General features: G+C 41.0%; 1 protein-coding gene across 1 annotated transcript in view; it reads left to right on the forward strand.

The window, feature by feature from the left end:
* LOC122931526 (dynein beta chain, flagellar outer arm-like) overlaps positions 1-26,259 on the forward strand; it is a 466,905-nt gene that overhangs the window by 407,320 nt on the left and 33,326 nt on the right. The window contains exons 94-97 of the mRNA XM_044285594.1: positions 4,523-4,724; positions 6,579-6,757; positions 15,420-15,553; positions 17,371-17,491. Of these exons, the coding sequence (XP_044141529.1) occupies positions 4,523-4,724; positions 6,579-6,757; positions 15,420-15,553; positions 17,371-17,491 (636 nt within the window). The remainder of the gene's footprint in view (positions 1-4,522; positions 4,725-6,578; positions 6,758-15,419; positions 15,554-17,370; positions 17,492-26,259) is intronic.

A 26,259-nucleotide genomic window follows, 5' to 3' on the forward strand; every position in this document is an offset into this window, starting at 1 on the left:
TTAAAGGATCTGTGGATGTTACTGTTAAGGGGGCAGGCTGCTGTGGAGGTCACTGTTAAAGGGTAGGGCAGTATGGAGGTCACTGTTAAGGGAGGAGGGGACTGTGGAGGCCACTATTAAAGGGGCAGCGGGGTACTGTGAGGTCACTGTTAAGGCAGCGGGGTACTGTGAGATCACTGTTAAGGGAGAGGGTTACTGTGGCAGTCACTGTTAAAGGGGCGGTTGCTGTGGAGGTCTCTTTTATAGGGGGCCAGGAATGGTGGAGATCACAGTTAAAGGGACAAGGGACTATAACATATAGTCAGTGTTTAGGGGCGAGTGCTGTAGAGGTCACTGTTATGGAGTGGGCCCCTGTGGAGGTTACTGTCAAGGGGGTGGGGTGCTGTGGAACTCACTGTTAAAGGGGCAGGCTGCTGTGAAGATCAAAGTTAAGGGGGTGGGCTGCTGTGGAGGTCCCATTTTAATTAGATGGGGCACTGTGGGGGGGCGGGGCAGTGTTAAGGGGTGGGGGGCTGTGGAGATCACTGTAAAGGGGGCAGCTACTGTAGATGTCACTGTTATAGTGGATACTGTTGATATCTTTTAACGACATAGACAAACATTAAATGAAATAGATGAAATATACATGTGCAAAGCCGGGTCCTTCAGCTGGTAAGAAAATAAAACATAGTTACCAAATTTTAGCTATGATTCTGTGTGGCCAATTTTAGGCTTTGGAAGGAAATCCTCTTTCCACCTGTATGGTTAATTTTGCTTCTTTTGCTTTATTTGGTTTTTTTGCATAGTAACAATAACATTTACATACACATAGATTATATAAAACATACAAAATAAAAGTAGAAGCCCTGTAACAGGTCTTGATACCATTGCAACCAAAGATATAATCACTATTGGGGTCATTTCTCAAACTGGTGTAATGTAGAACTGGCCTTTCATTTTTCACAGCTCCTTTGGAACATGAAAGGTGGAATCTGATTGGTTGCTATGGGCAATTAGGCCAGTTCTACTTTACACCAGTTTGAGAAATGACCCCAACAGTGAGTATATCTTTGGTTGCAATGGTAAATCATTGTAGTCTATGGGATAAGCAATCAGAAAAAAAATAAAAATAAACATTTTTAAAAATGTAAAAAGATATTAAAAAAATCTAATAATCCCCTTTCCACATGTAAAAAGAATTTAGATAAATAATAAAAAATAAAGACCATCAAGGTTTCATCACATACTAAACTATCCATACTGTTAAAATATAAAGTATCCCATATGATCAACAGTGTAGCAAAAACAAAAAAAAGGTGAATTTGCCATCTATAGCTGCTTTATGTCCCCAAAAAACTGAATAAAACATGATCAAAAAGTCATACACACCCTAAAATGGAATCAATAAAGAAATAAAGATTGATCTTCAAAAAATCAGCCCTCCCCTATCTCCGTAGGTATACATATAAAAATGTTAGGGGTCAGAATACAGTGGTGCAAAGAAAAAGATGAATTTTTCAAAGTTTTTATATTTTAAAACATATTTAAACACAAGAAAAACTACAAAATGCAGTATCGCTGTAGTGGTACTGACCCACAGAATGAAGTTAATGTCATTTTTTCCACATAGGGAACACCATAAAAATAAAACCCAGAAAAACTATTGGGAATTGTCCAACCCATTTGGAATTTATTCCAGTTACCCACTACATCATATACAATATTAAATGGTGCCATTAGAAAGTACACCTCGTTCCACAAAAACAAGCCTTCATACATTTATGTGAACAGAAAAATAGAAACGTTATGGCTCCTGGAAGGCAGTGAGTAAAATAAGAAAACTAAAAAAACTAAAAAAAATTGAAAATCACTAAGTTTCAATTTAATGCACTATTCAAAATGATTTTAAATACTATTATATCTGTTAAATTGAAGGTTTACAAATCCTGCCTAGACTTTAACATATATTCTGTACTTCGCATACAGCAATAACCTTGTATACGCTGTTTACATAGGAAAAGGTCTCATTGAAGCTACATTCACACGACCTTATGTTTTTTGCGGTCTGCAAAATGCAGATCCTCAAAAAATACGGATGACGTCCATGTGACATCCATGTTGCATCCGTTTTTTTGCGGATCTATTATGCAAATGCCTATCCTTGTCCGCAAAATGGACAAGAATAGGACATGTTCTGTATTTTTTGCGGGGCTACGGAACGGACATAAGGATGCTGACAGCACACGATGGGCTGTCCGCATTTTTTGCGGACCCATTGAAATGAATGGGTCCTCATCCAATCCGCAAACATAACGGAACGGACACGGAAAAAAAATACGTTCATGTGAATGTAGCCTTAACAAGAAACATTCTGGAAAGAACATAATACATCTTTCAGACTAGGATGCAAGCATGTCAGAAAGATATGGAAAACTATTGAAATCATATTGCTTTACTACTTGAAGGGATTTTTGTGCTGGGTATAACATGGTGGTATAAACTAATATAAAATCCCAAGACTTGTGACTCTTTCTAGTTCAAAGTTATTCTTCTTTATATTCTGCTTCTGTCAAATAAAGCTCAGCTGGACAACTAAGACAGCTCCCTGAACTGAACATAGATAATCAATATTATTATTCATCATTTTAAATTCATTTTCAGAGGCAGGAATATGAATAAGCTTGTCTGACAAGCCGTGCTCCATGCCAGCAGCTGTGACATACTGTATTTTTAACCTACAGTGTCAGATAATAAAAATATGGAAATCCTGGGTTCTTGGAACTGTAGCAATGTCTTAAAGAATCTGTGGTTATATTCCTACTATGCTGCATTTATATAATTAGGTTAACTTGTGCATTCTATATGATATTTCTGCAGTTCTGCAGACCCCAATGAAATTGTAGCAATACAGCATTTAATGACAATGTTAGAAATATAAAGCACACTTTTATGATACAAAGGACACCTAAGGTCCTCCACTGTCTTCTCTATATGCAAGTCCTGACAATCCATCTGAGCCAGTAGGGGAGAAGCCAGAAGGAAGCTGACCGGCAGACATATGCACTAAAGTAGATTTACTATTGAAAATGTGCCAGAATTTGTTGCTGTTTGTGCCAAAAAACCTGGCATACATGGCGTGCACCACATTTATAAACCATTTTAGACACCTTTTCTTCCTCGTGTGACAAGTGGCCCTGGCGTAGCTAAAGGGGTATGGTGTCACTGAAAAAGGGTGTGACAAATTCACCATTGTGTGCCAAAAGTAAATGGAGTAATCTAAAATGTTTGATATAAAGTTAGTCTAGACAGTCTAATGATGAGCCACATTTCTCAACCAGCATCACCCCTGTGATAAATCTAGCACATACGGTCATAGTATAAAATTAGTAAATCTGCTACTATGTTTTCTCTGAAACATCACAGCATTTCATAGTAAAACAAACTTTATTATAATTAGGGATCCTGATGATAATTCATATTGCCTGTTAGGGCAGCATGAGTCTGCTTACAGATTTCCTTTAAGGGCTGAAGTAACTTTGAGGCTTACTGGCTCTCAGTCAGATGAGAGCTAGTTTGTTATGTCTCATAGTGCGCAAGGCTGCCATTGTAAGGTATGCTGACTAAGCCTGTCATCTGTCTCATGGATAGATTGATGGCTTGCATATACCTGGCTTTTGGCATATAGCCTTTATGTGGTTCTCTATTGTATGTAGTAGAAAATAGGAGTCCAAGACGCATCCAGCCATCCTCTTAATGCTGTTTCCAAACCATTTTGATGGGGTTTCCATCAATTTCTAACCTTTTTTTGTGAACCAGACACCTTCTCTTCTTCAGAGCAGGGGGTGCCTGGTTTGATGCTTGGGTCTCCCATTGACTTTCATTGTATTAAATTGTACTTGAGCACCCGCAGTATTCGGACGAGCACTCAAATGTGCATAGCGATGTTCGAGCCGAACAGCAGTTCGGCCGAGCGTGCTCACTCAACACTACTTCATACATATTCATACTTGTATTCTGATGCTCTGCTCCCACAAACCAGCAGTAAAATACATTGAGAGGACTTCTCTTTGCATCCTCTCCATTATGTGCGTGAGCTGGGAGTCCACACAATGCCTTTTACCACTGTTTTGTCAGTGAGTAACACTGTTTGTGTGAGTACAGCATCAGAATGCAAGTGAGTATGAAAATAGAAATTACATTGTACTATACACTGCTTACTTTTATTTGGGGGTGTTTCGAAGCTGACAGATTCCCTTTAACTTGGCTAACCATGGCCACTTTCCCACTCACTTTTCAAAACAGGAGTAACAATGCAAAAAGTCAGTGACAGTGATGCCAGAAATCTGGATAGCAAGGCTTGATAAATTCCCTCCATAGTGTAGTATGATTAAGCTAGGTATATACAATCAAATTCAATACAGGTGTTATATAAACTAGTATGTACTCTGTTTCTATATGTTCTTCTGTTACTTTTTCTTTAGAAGATATACTATTGTCTAAAATGTATACATTAACTAAATCACATTTTGCTTCTTTGTTTCAGGAGTGCAATTGGATAAATACAAACCTTAAGCAGATTATAAATGCGGTTTCTGTACTATCACATTGTTTACTGGGAGGTGTGACAGCAATACCAGAAAATCTTAGAGACACTGCTGAGGTTTTAGCGAAAGGAGAGGTTCCCAATTTGTGGCTTCCCTCACATAGCTGCCACATGACTCATAACATTGTCCCCTGGCTGGAAGGCAAGTCATGTACCACACAGGTTTTTTAGCAGCTCATTCTTATTCCATACATAAGTTACTAATTTACTGTTCAGTGTTTCAGGTACTCTTCATCACGTTTTACTATAGAGATATGGGTAATGATGTATGTACTGTCAGGAAGATGAATTACAAGAGTAGTGATTGGCCTTATTGGCTTATCATTTTACCTTAGCTCCTTTTGTCCATTGGTGTTTTAAATCCATCTGTGGGGTAGCACATGACTGTCTCTACACATAGTACCACTTTCTCTATATTATCTTTGCATATAATCATGATAAAATAGCAACCTAAAGCAAAGCTAATCGTTAACAAGTGTTCCTTAGCAATTATTTATCTGGCGGTGTAAATGTACTGCTGATCACCCGATGAACGAGCGAAGAGTTTATTCATCAGGTAATTTGATCATTTGTTTTTCACACAAAAACTGTTGTCTGTTACGAATTGTAACCAACAGAATTTTGAAAGCAACTTAGTATATAAATTGAGAAAAAAGAACCTAGAAACAGTAGTTAAGCATATGTGAGGTACTCAACATTTTCTGTATAATTGATTTTAACTGTGTGATGTTTAAAAAAGCAAAAATGAATGATCAACGTATCCATACTGGAAATTATCACAACTCTAGACCTATCAGGTCAGTTGCTTGTCACTGTGCCTAAATGCTTGTCAGAATGCCTACTGAGCACATATGACCACATTTCTTAGTATTCCAGCTGTTTAGCAGTTGACCTCAACAATATGATTGCTTGTCCATCTCAAGGATGTAAGTCATAGGAAAATAGGTCACATAGTGTAGTTTAGCGTTTTGAAATGCAGAAATACATATTTTGGCTTGGGGTTAAATAGGATGGGTACACACAGACAATATTAGTTAGACAAAGAGCATACAATGTGCCCAGTATACTACCAACACTATGTGAGTACTGTTGTTGAGGGTCCATTCACACGACTGTATGTATTTTGCTGTTCGCAAAATGCAGATCTGCAAAAAATATGGATGACAACCATGTGACCTCCGTCTTGCATCTGTTTTTCTTGCTGATCCATTGTAAGAATGCCTATTATTGTCCGCAAAATGAGAAGAATAGGGCATGTGCTATCTTTTTTGCGGGACTGCAAAACAAACGAACAGATGTGGAGAGCAAATGGAACGCTGTTTGCATTTTTTGTGGACCCATTGAAATGAATGGGTACGCATCCGATCCACAAAAAATGCGGATTGGATGTGGACCAAAAATATTATTGTGTGAATGGGGCCTTAGGGACAAAAATCTGGTGTATTAGGAAATACAGAAAATTTTGAAGACCTGAATGCACAAAATGCTACAACAAGTGTGCAAGCTATACTTTGTATATTTATACTTGGACACAAAAATAGTATTTCAAGTATTTTCTAACATTTTCACCTTGACAGCTTTTAGTGTCGTTTTAAAGACTTGGAAAAGAATTTAAACAAACAGATGGACCATCTAAATGCCAACCTGTTAGCTTGGCTGGACACAACACTTAATTGAACATGGCAAATTCTTTGCCAACAAGTCAATAAAGCTGCTGTGTAGTCAATAAATATAGATTTCTCCCGTTTGAATTTGCCTGAAATAACTGGACTACTGTAGTCTTAAAGAAAATAAAAAAGTGAAAAGAATGGCAGTAGAGACTACAACGCCATTCAGTGTCCATTGTGTAACATCTACTTTTCGCTGTCTAATTTAATTTCTAAATGTCTATAAATCTTTCCCAAACTGAAACTAAAGCACATAAAAACTTTTACTAGTCTGGATACATCAGAGTTTGTATTTGCTGTGTCTTTTCTGACAATTTTATATTATGTAGGTCTGTACAGAAAGCATGGACAGCTAAAACAGTGGGTGAAGAAAGGACTAATGCCATTTGCCAATGATGAAAAGGAAGCACTTACCTCCATAAACCTTGGAGGACTGGTCAACCCAGAAGCCCTGCTTCTGGCACTGAAAGTGGAGTTTGCCCTTCATCATGGATATTTATTGCATGAGGTATAACCTTTGGTGATGTGTATCAATGTGAAGTATTTAGTAAGCTTCTGATGCAACATACTTCTACATAGTTGTTTTTTCTTAGCCCCTTCATATTGTACATATACATATTGTAGACCCTTAAAGTAGAATGTATATTTGTGTTTGATATTGTCAAATATTTATTTAGATAAATAACCTGACCTACTTAGTGAAATTGTGTTGAGGCCCAATCAACCATAATATTAAGACCGTAATCACATGTTCAGGTTTTTTTAAATGTAGTTTTTAATGTTTTTATGTGTGTTTTTAGTTTACGATCTGTTCCTGGATTTGGTTCCAAAAATTGCACCAAAAACCTGAATGGGTAACCCTAGTGTTAATCCACTGACAGGTGAAGTGAATAACACTGATTATCCCCATACCAGTTAGTTGTTTAAGATGATGAGTTGGAAGCAGAAAAAATGAGCAAGCGTAAGGACCTTAGCAACTCTGCAAGGGTCAAATGGGAATGGCCAGATAACTGGATTAAAGCATCTCCAGAACTGCAGGACCTGAGGGCTGTTCAGAACCAGCATCAGTATTTGGGTACCCAAGACTCATGGATGCACATCGAGAGTGAAAGCTAGCCTGTCAAGTTTATTCCCACAGAGGAGCTACTGTAGCACAAATTACTGAAAAGGTGAACATACAGTGGATATAAAAAGTCTACACACCCTTAAACTAATACTTTGTTGAAGGACCTTTTGATTTTATTACAGCACTCAGTCTTTTTGGGTATGAGTCTATCAGAATGGCACATTTTGACTTGGCAAGATTTTTTCACTCTTTTTTGCAAAAACATTGAAAATCTGTCAGATTGCGAGGGCATCTCCTGTGCACAGCCCTCTTCAGATCACCCCACAGATTTTCAATCGGATTCAGGTCTGGGCTCTGGCTGCGCCATTCCAAAACTTTAATCTTCTTTTGGTGAAGCCATTCTTTTGCTGATTTGGAAGATTTCGTTGTCATGCGGAAAGATGGAGTTCCTCTTCATGTTCAGCTTTCTAGCAGAAGCCTGAAGGTTTTGTGGCAATATTGACTAGTATTTGGAACTGTTCATAATTTTCTCTAGCTTAACTAAGGCCCCAGTTCCAGCTGAAGAAAAACAGTCCCAATGCATGATGCTGCCACTACCATGCTTCACTGTGGATATGGTGTTCTTTTGGTGATGTGCAGTGTTGTTTTTTCGCCAAACATATCGTTAGGAATTATGGCCAAAAAGTTCAACCTTGGTTTCATCAGACCATAATACCTTTTCTCACATGCTTTTGGGAGACTTCAGATTTGTTTTTTCAAAATGTAGCCTGGCTTGGATGTTTTTCTTCGTAAGAAAAGGCTTTCATCTTGCCACTCTACCCCATAGCCCAGACATATGAAGAATACGGGAGATTGTTGTCACATGTACCACACAGCCAGTACTTGCCAGATATTCCTGCAGCTCCTTTAATGTTGCTGTAGGCCTCTTGGTAGCCTCCCAGACCAAATTTCTTCTGGTCTTTTCATCAATTTTGGAGGGACGTCCAGTTCTTGGTAATGTCACTGTTGTGCCATATTTTCTCCACTTGATGATGACTGTCTTCACTGTGTTCCATGGTATATCTAATGCCTTGGAAATTCTTCTCCTGCCTGATACCTTTTAACAATGAGATCCCACTGATGTTTTGGAAGCTCTCTGTGGACCATTGGCTTTTGCTGTGGGCTGTGACTAAGAAAATTTCAGGAAAGACCAACTAGAGCAGCTGAACTTTATTTGGGGTTAATCAGAGGCACTTTTGGTGGCAGGTGTATGCTGACTCCTATTTAACAGGATTTTGAATGTGATTGCTTAATTCTGAACACAGCTACATCCCCAGTTAAAAGAGCGTGTGCACACTTATGCAGGTTTTTTAGTTTTCTTTCCTCCACCTAAAAGATTTCAGTTTTTCAATTGAGTGGTACAGTTTATAGGTCACATTAAAGGTGGAAAAAGTTCCAAAATGATTTATCTTTGTCTCATTATTTTACATTACAGAAACCTGACAATTTAACAGTCGTGTGTAGACTTTTTATATCAACTGTAGGTGCAGAGGTTGTGACCTTTGTTACAAAATGGTATAGGATTTCCACAGCCAAAATAAGGCTTTGTAGCTTTCAACGTGTAATTATGGTATTGCAAGATACTGAAGCACATAGGGATCTTTTTAAATACACAAACCAGCATATATTTTACAGTATTAATGATTATTTTGGTTTTAAGACAAAGATCAATATTTTCTGCCTCAGTGTGCATGTTTTACACCAATGTATATACCCTGGAGAAAAATGAAACCGTGGAAAGATTATAGAAATTGCCAGTCTTAACCCTTTCAGGCCTGGGCCATTTTTCATTTTCGTTTTTTCACTCCCCGCCTTCACTTTGTCCTTTAACATAGCCTTATGAGGGCTTATTTTTTGAGGGACAAGTTGTACTTTCTAATGGCACCATTTACGGTTGCATACCATGTAGCGGTAAGTGAAAAAAAAATCCAAATTAGGAAAAAACGCAATTCTACATAGTAACATAGTACATAAGGCCTGTTATCCTGCAAGTTGATCCAGATGAAGGCAAAAAACTAACAAACTGTGAGGTAGAAGCCAATCCCCCCCCCTCCCCTTTAGGGGAATAAAAAACTCCTTCCCGACTCCAATCAGGCAATCAGACTAACTCCCTGGATCAAATACCCCTCTCTAGTAGCTATAGCCTGTAATATTATTACGCTCCAGAAATACATCCAGGCCCCTCTTGAATTCCTTTATTGTACTCACCATCACCACCTCCTCAGGCAGAGAGTTCCATAGTCTCACTGCTCTTACCGTCAAGAATCCTTTTCTATGTTTGTGTACAAACCTTCTTTCCTCCAGACTCAGAGGATGTCCCCTCGTCACAGTCCTGGGGATAAATAGATGATGGGATAGATCTCTGTACTGACCCCTGATATATTTATACATATTAATTAGATCTCCCCTCAGTCATCTTTTTTCTAAAGTGAATAACCACAGTTTTGATAATCTTTCAGAGTACTGTAGTTGCCCCATTCCAGTTATTACTTTAGTTGCCTTCTTCTGGACCCTCTCCAGCTCTGCTATGTCTGCCTTGTTTACAGGAGCCCAGAACTGTACACAGTACTCCATGTGTGGCCTGACTAGCGATTTGTAAAGTGGTAGGACTATGTTCTTATGACGGGCATCTATGCCCCTTTTGATGCAACCCATTATCTTATTGGCCTTGGCAGCAGCTGCCTGACACAGTTTTTTGCAGCTTAGTTTGCTGTTTATTAAAATTCCTAGATCCTTTTCCATGTCAGTGTTACCGAGTGTTTTACCATTTAGTATGTATGGGTGACTTGCATTATTCCTTCCCATGTGCATAACTTTACATTTGTCAGTGTTAAACCTCATTGCCACTTATCTGCCCAAGCCTCCAATCTATCCAGATCCCTCTGTAGTAGTATACTGTTCTCTTCAGTGTTAATTACTTTACACAGTTTAGTGTCATCTATGAAAATTGATACCTTACTCTTCAAGCCTTCTACAAAATCATTAATAAATATATTGAAGAGAATAGGGCCCAATACTGACCCCTGAGGTACCCCACTAGTGACAGTGACCCAATCTGAGTGTGTACTGTTAATAACCACCCTCTGTTTTCTATTATTGAGCCAGTTACTTACCCACATACAGATGTTTTCTCCCAGTCCGAGCATTCTCATTTTATATACTAACCTTTTATGTGGTACAGTGTCAAATGCTTTGGAGAAGTCCAGATACACGACATCCATTGATTCACCGCTGTCAAGTCTAGAACTTACCTCCTCATAGAAACTGATTAAATTAGTTTGGCATGACCGATCCCTCACAAAGCCATGCTGATATGGCGTTATTTGCTTATTTCCGTTGAGATGCTCTAAGATAGCATCTCTCAGAAAACCTTCAAACAGTTTACCCACAACAGATGTTAAACTTATCGGCCTATAGTTTCCAGGCTCTGTTTTTGGACCCTTTTTGAATATTGGCACCACATTTGCCATGCGCCAATCCTGTGGGACATTCCCTGTCAGTATAGAGTCCGCAAATATCAGAAATAAGGGTCTGCCTATGACATTACTTAATTCCCTTAGGATATGAGGGTGTATGCCATCCGATCCTGGCGATTTGTCTATTCTGATAAAGTTTTCTTTTTTTTCTTTATTACACTGTGCACTATGCGGTAAAATTGACCTGTTATCTTCATTCTTCAGGTCAGTACGGTTCCAACGATACCACACTTGTATAATTTTTCTTGCGTTTTTCTTACTGAAAAATAATTAAAACCTTTGAGGGAAAAAAAATACATTTCATAAACATATTCTGACCCCTATAACTTTTTTTGTAGTTATCTGTACAGGGCTGTTCTTTTCAATGATGCCAATTCAAAGTATGTGCGACTTTTTGTTCACTTTTTATAAAACAAAATATTGGGTAGTTGAAGTGACAACAAATGGCTAATTGGCTTCCCCCCATTATGCCATTTGCTGAATGCCCTTAATATTGTAGGATGTAAACCATTAGTGAGCCTCAAAAACAGGAAGGCCAGGAATGACATCTAAAAAAGCCTTCACAGTTCTGGAACAACATCCTATGGACAGATGAGACCAAGATCAACTTGTACCAGAGAGATGGGAAGAGAAGAGTATGGAGAAGGAAAGGAACTGCTCATGATCCTAAGCATACCACCTCATCAGTGAAGCATGGTGGTGGTAGTGTCATGGCGTGGGCATGTATGGCTGCCAATGGAACTGGTTCTCTTGTATTTATTGATGATGTGACTGCTGACAAAAGCAGCAGGATGAATTCTGAAGTGTTTCGGGCAATATTATCTGCTCATATTCAGCCAAATGCTTCAGAATTCATTGGATGGCGCTTCACAGTGCAGATGGACAATGACCCAAAGAATACTGCAAAAGGAACCAAAAAGTTTTTTAAGGGAAAGAAGTGGAATGTTATGCAATGGCAAAGTCAATCACCTGACCTGAATCCGATTAAGCATGCATTTCACTTGCTGAAGACAAAACTTAAGGGAAAATGCGCCAAGAACAAGCAGGAACTGAAGACAGTTGCAGTAGAGGCCGGGTAGAGCATCACCAGGGATGAAACCCAGAGTCTCGTGATGTCTATGCGTTCCAGACTTCAGGCTGTAATTGACTGCAAAGGATTTGCAACCAAGTATTAAAAAGTGAAAGTTTGATTTATGAATATTATTCTTTCCCATTACTTTTGGTCCCTTAACAAGTGGGAGGCATATATGCAAACTGTTGTAATAAATACACAGTTTACCTAATTTGGATGTAAATACCCTCAAATTAAAGCTGATAGTCTGCAGTTAAAGCACATCTTGTTCATTTCATTTCAAATTGATTGTGGTGGTGTATAGAGCCAAAAATGTTATAATTGTGTTGATGTCCCAATATTTATGGACCTGACTGTACATGTGCCGCAGGTCTCTGCTATTTAAAATAGAAACCCGGCGGCTATGGCGCCTGCTGCGCATGTGAGCGGGATTCATGTTTAAAGACCGGCCTGATGACATACATGTACAGACGTGGCCAAAAGTTTTGAGAATTACATAAATATTGGAAATTGGAAAGGTTGCTGCTTAAGTTTTTATAATAGCAATTTGCATATACTCCAGAATGTTATGAAGAGTGATCAGATGAATTGCATAGTCCTTCTTTGCCATGAAAATTAACCTAATCCCCAAAAAAACTTTCCACTTGCATTTCATTGCTGTCATTAAAGGACCTGCTGAGATCATTTCAGTGATCATCTTGTTAACTCAGGTGAGAATGTTGACGAGCACAAGGCTGGAGATCATTATGTCAGGCTGATTGGGTTAAAATGGCAGACTTGACCTGTTAAAAGGAGGGTGATGCTTGAAATCATTGTTCTTCCATTGTTAACCTTGGTGACCTCCAAAGAATCGCGTGCAGCCATCATTGCGTTACATAAAAATGGCTTCACAGGCAAGGATATTGTGGCTTCTAAGATTGCACCTCAATCAACAATTTATAGGATCATCAAGAACTTCAATGAAAGAGGTTCAATTCTTGTTAAGAAGGCTTCAGGGCGTCCAAGAAAGTCCAGCAAGCGCCAGGATCGTCTCCTAAAGAGGATTCAGCTGCGGTATCGGAGTGCCACCAGTGCAGAGCTTGCTCAGGAATGGCAGCAGGCAGGTGTGAGCGCATCTGCATGCACAGTAAGGCGAAGACTTTTGGAAGATGGCCTGTTGTCAAGAAGGGCAGCAAAGAAGCCACTTCTCTCCCAAAAAAAACATCAGGGACAGATTGATCTTCTGCAGAAAATATGGTGAATGGACTGCTGAGGACTGGGGCAAAGTCATATTCTCCAATGAAGCCTCTTTCCGATTGTTTGGGGCATCAGGAAAAAGGCTTGTCCGGAGAAGAAAAGGTGAGCACTACCATCAGTCCTGTGTCATGCCAACAGTAAAGCATCCTGTGACCATTCATTGCTTCTCATCCAAGGGAGTGGGCTCACTCACAATTTTGCCCCAAAATACAGCCATGAATAAAGAATGGTACCAAAACACCCTCCAACAGCAACTTCTTCCAACAATCCAACAACAGTTTGGTGAAGAACAATGCATTTTCCAGCACGATGGAGCACCGTGCCATAAGGCAAAAGTGATAACTAAGTAGCTCGGGGACCAAAACGTTGACATTTTGGGTCCATGGCCTGGAAACTCCCCAGATCTTAATCCCATTGAGAACTTGTGGTCAATCCTCAAGAGGCGGGTGGACAAACAAAAACCCACAAATTCTGACAAACTCCAAGAAGTGATTATGAAAGAATGGGTTGCTATCAGTCAGGAATTGGCCCAGAAGTTGATTGAGAGTATGCCCAGTCGAATTGCAGAGGTCCTGAAAAAGAAGGGTCAACACTGCAAATACTGACTCTTTGCATAAATGTCTTGTAATTGTCGATAAAAGCCTTTGAAATGTATGAAGTGCGCGTAATTATATTTTACTACATCACAGAAACAACTGAAACAAAGATCTAAAAGCAGTTTAGCTGCACACTGTGAAAAGTAATATTTGGGTCATTCTTAAAACTTTTAGCCACGACTGTACGTCATCAGGCGTGAAACGGTTAAAGCGTACATTAATAGAATTTTACAGCCAGTACCTAATAAAACTATGAGCTCAGTGAGCCTGACAGTTTCCCTATAAATGGAGACTCTCCCAGAATCCAAAACCAGAAAAATCCCTAAGGTATATTCTGCTATTAGACAGAACCTGTTCAGAAAATATATCAGTATCACGTAATAGTTATTGAAATGATGCTGATGATATACACCTTCAACTTTTCTACTCATCTGGCTCAGGTAGTTTTGGCACTATACATGCTTTGGTATTACAACAACTGGTCCTTATTGGCTGCCTTTCCCAAGGCTCATACAAATGGTAGCATAAGGGTCTCAGTAGTCAGTACTGTTGTCTTGCAACAATGAGATCCTGAGTTTGAATATACCTAGGGCAACATTTGCATGGACTGTATATTCTCCCCATGTTTATGTGGGTCTCCTCTGGCTTCCATACTTCTAAATATCAAACTGATAAGTTATTTGGCTTGTTATAAAATTGGCCTTAAAGGGCATCTGTCAGCAGATTTCTACCTATGAAATTAGCTGAGCTGTTGCATGTTGGTTTGGCAACTGAAGGCATCTGTATTGGTCCCATGTTCATATGTGCCCAAAGTGAAGTTTTAATATATGCAAATGAACCTATAGGAGTAATGGTTACACCTAGAGGCTCTGATCTCTCTGCAATGGCCACATCCTCTCCACTTTAATTGACCATAGGAGAAGTCATGGCCAGGCGTTATAATGTTTACACTGCCTGTCCGTGTCAAACAAAGTGCAGAGGGCACGGCAGTTGCAGAGAGAGCAAAGCCTCTGGGAAAAACGGCAATACCCGTATTGGACCTAGGTGGCCATTATGTTAAAACTTTATTTTTCTCAGCAGCGTGGGCACGTATGAACATAAGACCAACAAAAATGCCTTCAGCCGCCAAGTGCACATGTAACAGGTCAGCCAGTTTCATAGGTACAAATTTGCTAACAAAAGCCTTTTAGTTTGTCATACATGTGACAGTTGTTGGCTTAGTGTTTGTTTGGCAGACAGCTATATCTCATGATCCCTGCAGGCATGCTCAGCTTAGGTGAGCATGGGTATGTATTGAACTGGTAGAGGAGAGAAATCTGCTGCCAAACATGTTTTTCACTGGATTATATATTTAGGCCAAAATTATCTTGCAGTTGAAATCCAACATTCTTATCTTTCTAGAACATCTGCTGTTGGGGAAGAGTCGGGAGGCCTCTATACAAACTAAATGCTCTGCTGAACCCACCGAAATTGGGTTTGGTTGACTTGCTACACATCAAATGTGTATGGCCGGCTTTGGCATGCATGTTTATTTCAGATTAAGACTAATGAAACCTAATCAAATTTGATTAGGTCAAAAACTGAATCTGGCTGATCAAGTAATGCAATTTGATAAATTTAGCCAAAATAGTAACCGAATTGTAATTGGTATTATAAAGTTCCTGAATTTATTTGTTTGCCTGCAGGTTGATCTCCTGTGTCACATTGTAGAATCTCCAGAATGTAAACCTGACACTGAGTTTTATGCGCTCTGCCTCAAGGGACTTGTTTTACAGGGTGCAGCCTGGGATTTCAAAAATAATCTCCTGAAAGAATCAAGGTACTGAATGGCAGGTTATTTCATTGTTCTATAATAAGCTGCTATAAATGTGGATTATTTATATGTCAGGATGAATAGAGTGAAAGTCTTAAGGAGGCCATACACATTAAATGAACATCGGCTGAACCCAACTTGGCAAACATCTAATGACTGCACACAATTGATTGCACCATGCCTGATCCTTTGTTTTCACAGGAGATATGCTACTACCAGAATCTTATTCCACTGTCCCCATAAGCTGAGCGTGCATATGTATGGAGAGTTGGGAGAAGTAGCTGTTGGCTAAATTAGTGTATGGCCACCTTAAAGGGATTTTCACATTTATGATCACTGGAGGTCACACATGTGCAGTAGTGTGCATGTTTGACCGCCACTGGTTTACTTATATGGGACTGCCCGAGATAGATGAGAACTATATTTGGCTGTCCCAAAGCAGTGAACGAAGGTGTGGTCACTCATGTGCACCAGCACTCTATTCATGCAGGGGACTTTAGGAGCTCTGTTCTCTTGAATGGTGGGGTGCTTCTTTTGTTAGATGCTTAGTAATCGTATATTTACCAACTATCCTATCTACCCCTGCTAAGGGCTGGCATAGACTGGAGCTGAAACGTACATTAGTTTCTGGCATAAGTTATACCAAATCTGGCAGGCTGTCGGTATCCCACCATGAAGCCCCACCCATTTTATTATTACTTTAAGGTTTTGGATGAAGTCTTTTAGAAATGCCCATATGACTTGGAAAGGAATTGGACCTGTTGCATATACTTCCTCTACAGTTGCACTGGGGACATTAGAGTATGGAGGCCCAATGCTTATTGAGACGTTTCTGGCTTGGAAAACCATGTGATAGGCCAAAATGATGATACATTACATAATATAAGCCTCAAACCTTATAGGCTTGCTTCTCTAAACAGTGCAGTACCACTGTTAATCACAAAGAAGGAAATCATAGGAAAATTATAGAAGTGGCTGCTTTGTTTTGTCAACAGGGACCAGCGAAAGAGCAGGAGCATTTGTGACTAGCCTTAAAGACCACCTGTCAGCAGGATCAACCTTATTAAATGCAGATACTGCTGATTATAATAACACCTGACTTATGAAAATTGGCCAGCACTGGAAAGCTGCGGAGTTGAGGTGCACTGAGGGGCTAGGGTGGGCACCTTGGTGCACTTTAGCCCTCATTTGCATAAATAATTAAAGTATTTTTTCTCTGGAATGCCACTCCCAGTTTTCACAAGACAGATATCATTTTGATCAGTAGGATCGATCCCATCAGATTATTTGCCTGGTTTAATATAGTTGATCCTTCTGAAGAGTGCTTCTTAACCATGGTTAAAAGGCATAGACTAAAGCAACAAACCAATGCATGGCAGCTACTGGCCCCCAAAACTCCTTGGTGCCTAAGATTACCACTTTGCTTTGCGCAAGTCAAGTACCAGAGTAATAGGGTCCACCTACTACCCCTGCACAGTGACCCATTTCTGCCTGCTTTCACTCATGAAAAATGTAAAGCAATATAGTAGACATCACTTTATAACTATGCATAAATACCATATGGTATGTATATATCAGACTTTATATCAAGTATCGTTTAATGTCACCAGCATTTATTTCATAGTGTCTATAACATTTACTCTCAGACTTTGTTTTTATGATTTTATTTTCACAAGCAGAAATGTTATTACCTGTGAAATTGCATGTCTATACAGTTGAACTGCAGCATAACATTAACAAGATGACTGGATTTTAATAAAAGTGTCATGGGAAAATAAATTCTAAGTAAAGCTCTTTGCTATGTCTTCTTCGTTCTGCTATAGGAACACAATACACCCATTACCATATGTCATAATAACACCTATACGTCTTGGGAATATAAAACCCAAGGAGGATGGTACTGGAATTTATGACTGTCCCGTGTACATGGACCACACGATGCAAGTAAGTGACTGCTGTGTAATATAGACCACAATCATTCTGGAATTCATGTAGAGCAGCTTGTACACTGCTTCTGTCATACACTCACGCAAGTTACAAATAAAACCACTCAAACCATCCAAAGCATGAAGGGACAATAAAAGGTGAAGATGTTAGCTACAGTAGTTACTATGTCTACTTGAGGAAAGGCAGCTTCTTCAGAATTTTCACTGCTATACTTGACTAATTTGTTATTTATTCCGTTGATCAAGTTAAGTTTCATGCTGTGACATTCTGTTATATTATTTACTATAACCTAAAATCCAGCAGTTTTCGCATTGGCGATTAAACCTAATAGTAGGCGTCACTACTTGGTCTGTCCAGATCACTTGTCAGCAGTCATTTTGCTTTAATAGGCAGGGATAGAATCATAACAACATCTGAAACACCCACCAATCAGCGGTTTTTGGCACCCGCCCGCCTCAAGAACAAAAAACAGTTAGCACAGCCAAATGTATAGATCTCAGTCCACTGTGTAGAGGTTGTGTTGGCGTACTTCAGCTCAGTTCTAATAGACTATGTATTATAAATATCAAGGATTGGTCAACCGAGAATTGGTTAGATGAGAGTTAATAAAAGGAGAAATTTATGCCAGTTTACTTTCTGTTAAAACTTGTTGTGCATAGTGCACTTTAATTATATATATAAAGTTTATTTGAAACATAATGTTTATAACATTAAACAAAAATATTATGTTGATATTATTAAAACAATGCAAATTTGTGATAAAAACATTGATATTAATATATGTACTCACTATTTTCTGTACTTATACTATATGATATAGTATTACTTCGTATATGTTTTGAATATGAAAACCCAATAAAAATGACTTGAAAAGAAAAGAAAGGGAGCTGAGCTTCAGTACACAGTAGACAGAGCCAGAAGCAGCCCTGGTGGCCGCTGGTATCCGCTGATTGGCGCGGGAGACTGGTGTCGGACCCCCACCTATATGATATTGATGATTTATCCTGATTATAGTTCATCATTATCTACAGGTTCTAAAACCCCTTTAACCACCTAACTGTTTTGCCCGAGTACAGCTCGGGCAGCGGGAAAAGTACTTAAAGGGAACCTGTCACCGGGATTTTGTGTATAGAGCTGAGGACATGGGTTGCTAGATGGCCGCTAGCACATCCGCAATACCCAGTCCCCATAGCTCTGTGTGCTTTAATTATGTAAAAAAAAACGATTTGATACATATGTAAATTAACCTGAGATGAGTCCTGTCCCTGAAATGAGTCATAACTAATGACAGATGCAGATCAAGGAAAATGATTAATATTATCAATAAACTTTGGCAACTATAAGAAATAGGCAAAACAATGATGGGTCTTGGAAAGCACAAAGAGCACATTAAGAAAACTTTACGGTACATAGTGAGCAGCTGGCATATACAGGACATTTACAGTTTACTATCTGGAGCACAACTTCGAATACAGTACATTGACTTAATATTTACTATGAAGTATAAATGAACAGTAATCTAATTAGATGTGCTAATCTTAGCATTCTAATTAGGCTTCCTCCCCAAATGACTCTGCAATGTCCATGTATATTACAACTCCTTGAATCTATCCTTAACAAGATTAGATATTGCTCAGCAACTGCAGCTCTACAAAGATGTGGAAGAAATCACGCAGGGCTTTCTACTCATAAGGGAGCTGTAACACATAGCAGGCAATCATTATATGCCCTAAGCTTTGGGGTTGTTAAAGATGGAATGTGAACTCCATTAACTTTTATATACATCTGTAGAGCACGGGCCTTTTTTCAATGTAAAATATTTGAGGACTTGCAAACTAGTCAATGTCTATCTTGGCAGAGGGAGATTAGAATTCTATATCGCTGTAATGTCAGCATAAGCAGTGGCACAGAGCAACTTACATGTACAAACCTTAGTATAGTAATGAATGAATTAGAGTGCACTGTTCAGAGGGCAGCTATGTAACAGAAACATTCTCATATTTCTTATTTTTTTCTATTTCCACTTCACTGCTAGTAATGGCAGGCTAAATTGGTGTAGTGTACAGAATTTACAAAACCATACATGGGTATTCCCATGTTGACACATCCACAAAATATACTATAACTGTTTCATAGATGAAGGTCCCACCTCTGAGACCCACACATATCCACAGAATGGGGACTCCTGTCCCCCTCTCCACTCTACAGCCTCTGTGAATAGAGAGACTTGCTCAGCTGTTTTTGAAACTCCCATAGTAATGAATAGTGCCATCTCTCCTTTCACACTATGTACTGTCCGAGTTGATGACTGCAGCCCCACTCCTCTCACTATCCTCCCAGCTGTAACAAGGGACACACTAGAAAGATAAAGATGCAGTGATCAGCACAGACAATAAAGGGCCCTTTATATGGGCCGACAATTGAAGAGATAATTGCTAACCAGCGTTACTAGTAATGCTCGTTAACGATGATCTTGCGGTGTAAATGCACTGCTGTAACTATCTTTTGAACAGCACAAAAAACTTGTGTAAACACGATCTGCTGCGGGGAAACGACGACACAGTATGGGGAAGAGCAATGTCACTGGCGATCGCTCCTCCCAATACTCTGGAGAAGCTTTAGGAGATCTGTGCATGTAACTAGCAATCAGCAGATTGTTGGGAATTAACGCTTCCTTCCTGACTATCTGCTAGATAGTCATCCCATGTAAAGGGACCATAAGTGTACTATGTTTCAGAATAGTTACTATCATTGCTGATTGCTGCAGCCCTACTCCTGTCCCTTTCTTCCCAGTGCTGGCAAGGTAAAGGTGAGCACTGCTCACAACGATCTGTGCCGTCAGGACATATAGTGTCTGTAGGGAAGAATGTATATGTCTGCAGGGAGACCAGAGAAAGGCTGATAAGCTTGTCTATGCATCATACAGTTAGCCTGCATCTTCAGTGTTCAGTAGAATACTGAATACTCACTTAAAGGCTTGCTAAAGGGAGACTCTGCATACGGTTTTGTAATAAAAAATCAACATGATTCCTAATAAAGTGTATTACAAGTACACACTCACTTTCCATACATTAATTTATTTTTATTTTATTTTGGCAATTACAATGATGTGCAGTTTCATAATTGAAAAGATTTGCTGTATGACATATAAAATTTATTCCAGGTTCTCCAAGAATATCTATAATGAGTGGACAACAGATCTCAATATAGAGTAGCAGCCACTTATTCTCACGGTTCCACTGTCACCGATGTGTCAAAATTGCAACACCGCGTGTGCTACAGATCGCCCCACTTTCCTCTTTGCTCAGTGCCCCTTTTTCTTTAATACGGTCCACCCCAATGTATGAATAAACTTAAACAGTCTTCAGTTAACAGAAACCTACAATCACTTTTCAGTCATTAATCTGGTAGTAACCTAGACCATTTGTATTATAGTTTCCTTCCAGGAAGCAGGACTTAACAGCTGACGTTATACTCTTCTACACTGATAATAACTCTGCTTTATTTGCGTCTAGTGTGTCCTGTTTCACTGCTGCTTCCTGGAGCTCAGCCTGTCAGTCTGTTCTTTGCTTTCAGCTTTTCCATATCATGCATAGAGATATCTGGGATGGCATAGCTGTATAATCTTTTCCATCAGTCGCTGTTCTACTAAAATACCCATCTGTTAGCTTCTCTATCAACAAACAAGCAGAAGTAGTGCATGCATTATGAAAGATAATGCTTGTGTTTGTACACATTTAAACTAAGTAATTAGGCTTTTGGGGGAAGTATGGAAAAGAGCAGTATTTCATGTGTAAATAAAGTGCTTGCTTTTAAGTAAGGTTCTAAAATTACGCCTCAACTTTGAACAAGGTAATTTGCAATGCTTTCTAACCAAAGAGAACTTATTTCATGTAGAGCAAACAGATTGATTTTATAAAACCCTTTTATTATTTTTTTCTACTGTACAATCAATGTTTTCATTCTACAGTCGTGGCCAAAAGTTTTGAGAATTACATAAATATTGGAAATTGAAAAAGTTGCTGCTGGAGTTTTTATAATAGCATTTTGCATATACTCCAGAATGTTATGAAGAGTGATCAGATGAATTGCCTAGTCCTTCTTTGCCATGAAAATTAACTTAATCCCCAAAAAAACTTTCCACTGCATTTCATTGCTGTCATTAAAGGACCTGCTGAGATCATTTCAGTAATCGTCTTGTTAACTCAGGTGAGAATGTTGACGAGCACAAGGCTGAAGATCATTATGTCAGGCTGATTAGGTTAAAATGGCAGACTTGACTTGTTAAAAGGAGGGTGATGCTTAAAATCATTGTTCTTACATTGTTAACCATGGTGACCTGCAAAGAAACACATGCAGCAATCATTGCGTTGCATAAAAATGGCTTCACAGGCAAGGATATTGTGGCTACTAAGATTGCAACTCAATCAACAATTTATAGGATCATCAAGAACTTCAAGGAAAGAGGTTCAATTCTTGTTAAGAAGGCTTCAGGGCGTCCAAGAAAGTCCAGCAAGCGCCAGGATCGTCTCCTAAAGAGGATTCAGCTGTGGAATCGGAGTGCCACCAGTGCAGAGCTTGCTCAGGAATGGCAGCAGGCAGGTGTGAGCTCATCTGCACGCACAGTGAGGCGAATACTTTTGGAAGATGGCCTGGTGTCAAGAAGGGCAGCAAAGAAGCCACTTCTCTCCAAAAAAAACATCAGGGACAGATTAATCTTCTGCAGAAAATATGGTGAATGGACTGCTGAGGATTGGGGAAAAGTCATATTCTCCAATGAAGCCTCTTTCCGATTGTTTGGGGCATCAGGAAAAAGGCTTGTGCGGAGAAGAAAAGGTGAGCGCTACCATAAGTCCTGTGTCATGCCAACAGTAAAGCATCCTGAGACCATTCATGTGTGGGGTTGCTTCTCATCCAAGGGAGTGGGCTCACTCACAATTTTGCCCCAAAACACAGCCATGAATAAAGAATGGTACCAAAACACCCTCCAACAGCAACTTCTTCCAACAATCCAACAACAGTTTGGTGAAGAACAATGCATTTTCCAGCACGATGGAGCACCGTGCCATAAGGCAAAAGTGATAACTAAGTGGCTCGGGGACCAAAACGTTGACATTTTGGGTCCATGGCCCTTAAACCTTTTGGCCACGACTGTACATGTATACAGCCGGACAGTAAATATCTTTATTGTCCTTTACACACATTAACCCAACCTTTTCACATGTAGAGGCAGGATGCAGAGTTAAAAAAAGACTCACCTGCCACTGGTCCTTTTTTTTCTAGAGCTGAGCTCCCTTCCAGTCCTCACTAACCCGCAAGTGTGATGCTTTATCTGCAGGCACATACCTGCAGCAGTCCATTCATTGGCCTCAGTCACATTCCCTGTCTACATATGTCATATGCCATTGTTTGGCCGGCGTGTTGATGGCATTTACTGTCTAGCAGGGCCTAGAAGTGGAGGAGAAGGGAACTTGGTGCAAAACTAGAGCCCCAATGACAAGTCAGTTTTTATTAACCCCTGCACCCTGTCCGCACATAAGAAAACATGCTCTTGGCCTCAGAGAATCCCTTTAAAGGGAATCTGTCACCAGTCACATACTGCCCTCACTAACAGCTCCAGCGCTTGCCAATGAGTTGCTATATTCATGATCTCATGGCTCTCCCCGCCCACTTGCCTTTGATTGACAGTTTTTTCCATATGAATCAGCAGCAGGTGGGAGTGGAAATCCAGAAGTTAATGAATATTCACAACTGGAGATGTAAAACCTATAACTTCAATAGTTCAACATTTATATGTTGTAAAGCCCTTTTTGGCGTGTATTAGTGGCAAAAAAAATATATTATTTGCCGTTCAGCTGTGCAGTTTATGTTCTGATGCCTTTTAGTGGAAAAAAGGGCTTATTAGCCGTTGTGTGGTGAAGTGAGAAAATTACAGACTTTTTTGGGGTGTTTTAATTTCCTTTCTGTCAGACAGAGACGTGCCAGGCCCTGCACAGGGGAGTGTCAGAGGCCTAAATGTTTCTGGCGCAGGCACAGGTCGCAGCAGAGTAAGGGGGTATGGCAGCAGGAATCGCAGCGAGAGGCCTGAGCTCCCAGTGTCATCTAGCGGTCGTGTCCTGACCAGCAACCCAGCGGTTCTTGAATGGTTGACTCGGTCATCCACTTCGTCCCAAGTGACATCAGATACCCCCAGCCAAGAGTCGGTAGGTTCGTCAGACACAACCCTTAGTAGGCATGGCCCAGGAGCAAGCCCTGTGCCCTCACCTGTCCTCAACCTGCCTCTGTCCTTTTCTGTTCCCTCAGCCAGAAAAGTATTATATGCTGTGGGCTCAGATCCACTATACAGCGAGGACGAGCTACTAGAGGACAGTCAGCAGCTACTGGCCAGCCAAGATCTGGAGGAGACATCTGCCGCTTCCTCCAGTAGGTGGGCAAGTAGTGATAAGGAGAGTGGCATTTGAGCTGCTGTTGCGAGCGGTCAGGCTCCTGACCCAGAGACCATTGAGGAGGACATCAGTGACGTGCAGACAGTACTCGATGATAATAATGTAGCTGATCGCACTTGGGAGCCGGGTGAATTGAGTGCTTCATCATCATTGGGAGAAGAGGGTGGCAGCTTGCCTGTGAGGCAGTGGCAGAGCCAGCAAGTAGCTATTGTGGCCGGGAGTCAACAGGGTGGCAGCAGTAGGAGTTTGGGAGCCAAACGTGCCCAGGGTAGACCAACAGCTTTGAAGGAGCCTACCTGCCCGGAAAGTAGTGGTGCAGGGGTTCACAGAAGCAGCGGCAGTAGAAGTCAGTCAGTGCGGACTGTTGGGGGTAAAATCACCTACTTGGGGGTTTGCAGTTTTTTTGTTAAGCCGGAGGAGGAGGTGAACATTGCCATTTGTAGAATCTGGGCAGAAGGTGTAGTGTGGCCAGGGTGCCAATGTTGGCACCACGGCCCTGTGCCAACTTATGCAGCGTTACCATAAAGTGGCCTGGGAGAAACGTGGCTCTGATATGGTGGTCCAGCCTGCTGCAGCAACCACTGCATCACCCAGTTGAACACACCCGATTTTAGGCAGTAAAGGCTCCACCACCTCAGCTGAAGGGAGCTGTCTGTCGTTCACATCATCTGCTGGTCCTGATGCTCCTGCTTCTCCTCTTACTCCTCGTCAGTCATTCCATCAGCAATCGATCACTGAAGCGATTGCCAAGAGACAACAGGATGCGTACACTCATCCAACGACAGAAGCTCAATGTGCTCCTAGCCAAATTGCTGGTGCTGCAGTCCTTCCCTTTCCAAGTGGTGGACTCTGCACCTTTCAGAGAACTGATGGCTTGTGCCGAGCCGAGGTGGAGAGTCCCAAGCCGTCATTTCTTTGCCAAAAAGGCAGTACCAGCTCTACACACGTATGTAGAACAGAAGGTGGGACAGTCTTTGAGCCTGTCGGTGTCTGCCAAAGTGCACGGCAGCACCGACATGTGGAGCTGTAACTACGGTCAGGGACAATACATGTCCTTTACGGTCCACTGGGTGAATGTGGTTCCTGCACAGCCACACCAGCACCTTGACCAAGTGATGCCGCTTCTGTCTCAACGTTCTCATGTCATTAGTCCTGCGACAATGTCCACCTCTGCCTCCTCATCCTCCACCGTGTACTCAGCCTCCACTGCAGGGACAATTCACAGTGCCTCTCCAGCATACCACATGTGCAGGGCATGGCGGTGTCATGCTGTTGTGCACCTCGTTTGCCTGGGCGAACGGAGTCACACAGGGGAGGAACTGCTCCATGTCCTTCAGCAAGAAATTGAATCCTGGCTTTCTCCATGACAACTCAAAATTGGAACCATGGTGACCAACAACGGGAAGAGCATGGTGTCGGTACTGCATCAAGGAGGGCTGAGCAATGCGCCCTGCATGGCACACGTGTTCAATCTGGTTGTCAAGCGGTTCCTGAAGTGTTCCACCCATCTGCAAGAAATCCTAAAAATGGCCAGGAAACTTTGCATAGACTTAAGCTACTCGTACACTGCAAAGCACACCCTCCTTGAGTTGCAGCGGCAGAACGGCATCCCCCAACATAGACTGATATGCAACGTTTCCACCCATTGGAATCCCACCCTCCATATGTTGGACCGACTATACGAACAGAGAAAGGCCATAAACGATTCCTTGATGATCCAAGCAGAAATGAGTACTCCCCTGTGTAACTTCTATGTCAGCCAGTGGCAGCTCATGCGTGACACCTGCTGTTTACTCAGGCTTTTTAAGGAGGTCGCATTATTTGTCAGTCACCAAGTATACGGGATGAACAATGTCATTCCACTGCTTCATATCCTGGAACAGATGCTGGTAAATATGGCTGGTCAGGGGACTGGAGACGTGGTGCCTAGATCTCGCGGCCACATGAGCCCTGTGGGGGCTGAACTGGAGGAGGAAATTGGAGCACAAGCAATGTGTAGCAAAATGGGTGGTTTTTCTACACAGATGACAGGAGAGGAAGAGCAGGAGCAGCCAGAGTAGCTACAGGGCGATGAAGAAGACGAGGTAGAGGACCCGGACACACCGTGACAGTATGCAGTGGAGATGGAGGCAGCAAGTCCCTACGAGTCACTTGCACAAATGACCCGATGCATGCTCACTTGCTTGCACAGTGACAGCCGAATTGTCACCATTCGGCAGAGGGATGACTTCTGGATCTCCACCTTGTTGGACCCTTGTTACTGATCCGAAATGGGGGCCTTTTTTACACCCGCTGAGAGGGAGGACAAACTGAACTACT

This window comes from Bufo gargarizans, chromosome 3 (genome assembly GCF_014858855.1).
Source record: "Bufo gargarizans isolate SCDJY-AF-19 chromosome 3, ASM1485885v1, whole genome shotgun sequence".
Classification (NCBI taxonomy): domain Eukaryota; kingdom Metazoa; phylum Chordata; class Amphibia; order Anura; family Bufonidae; genus Bufo; species Bufo gargarizans.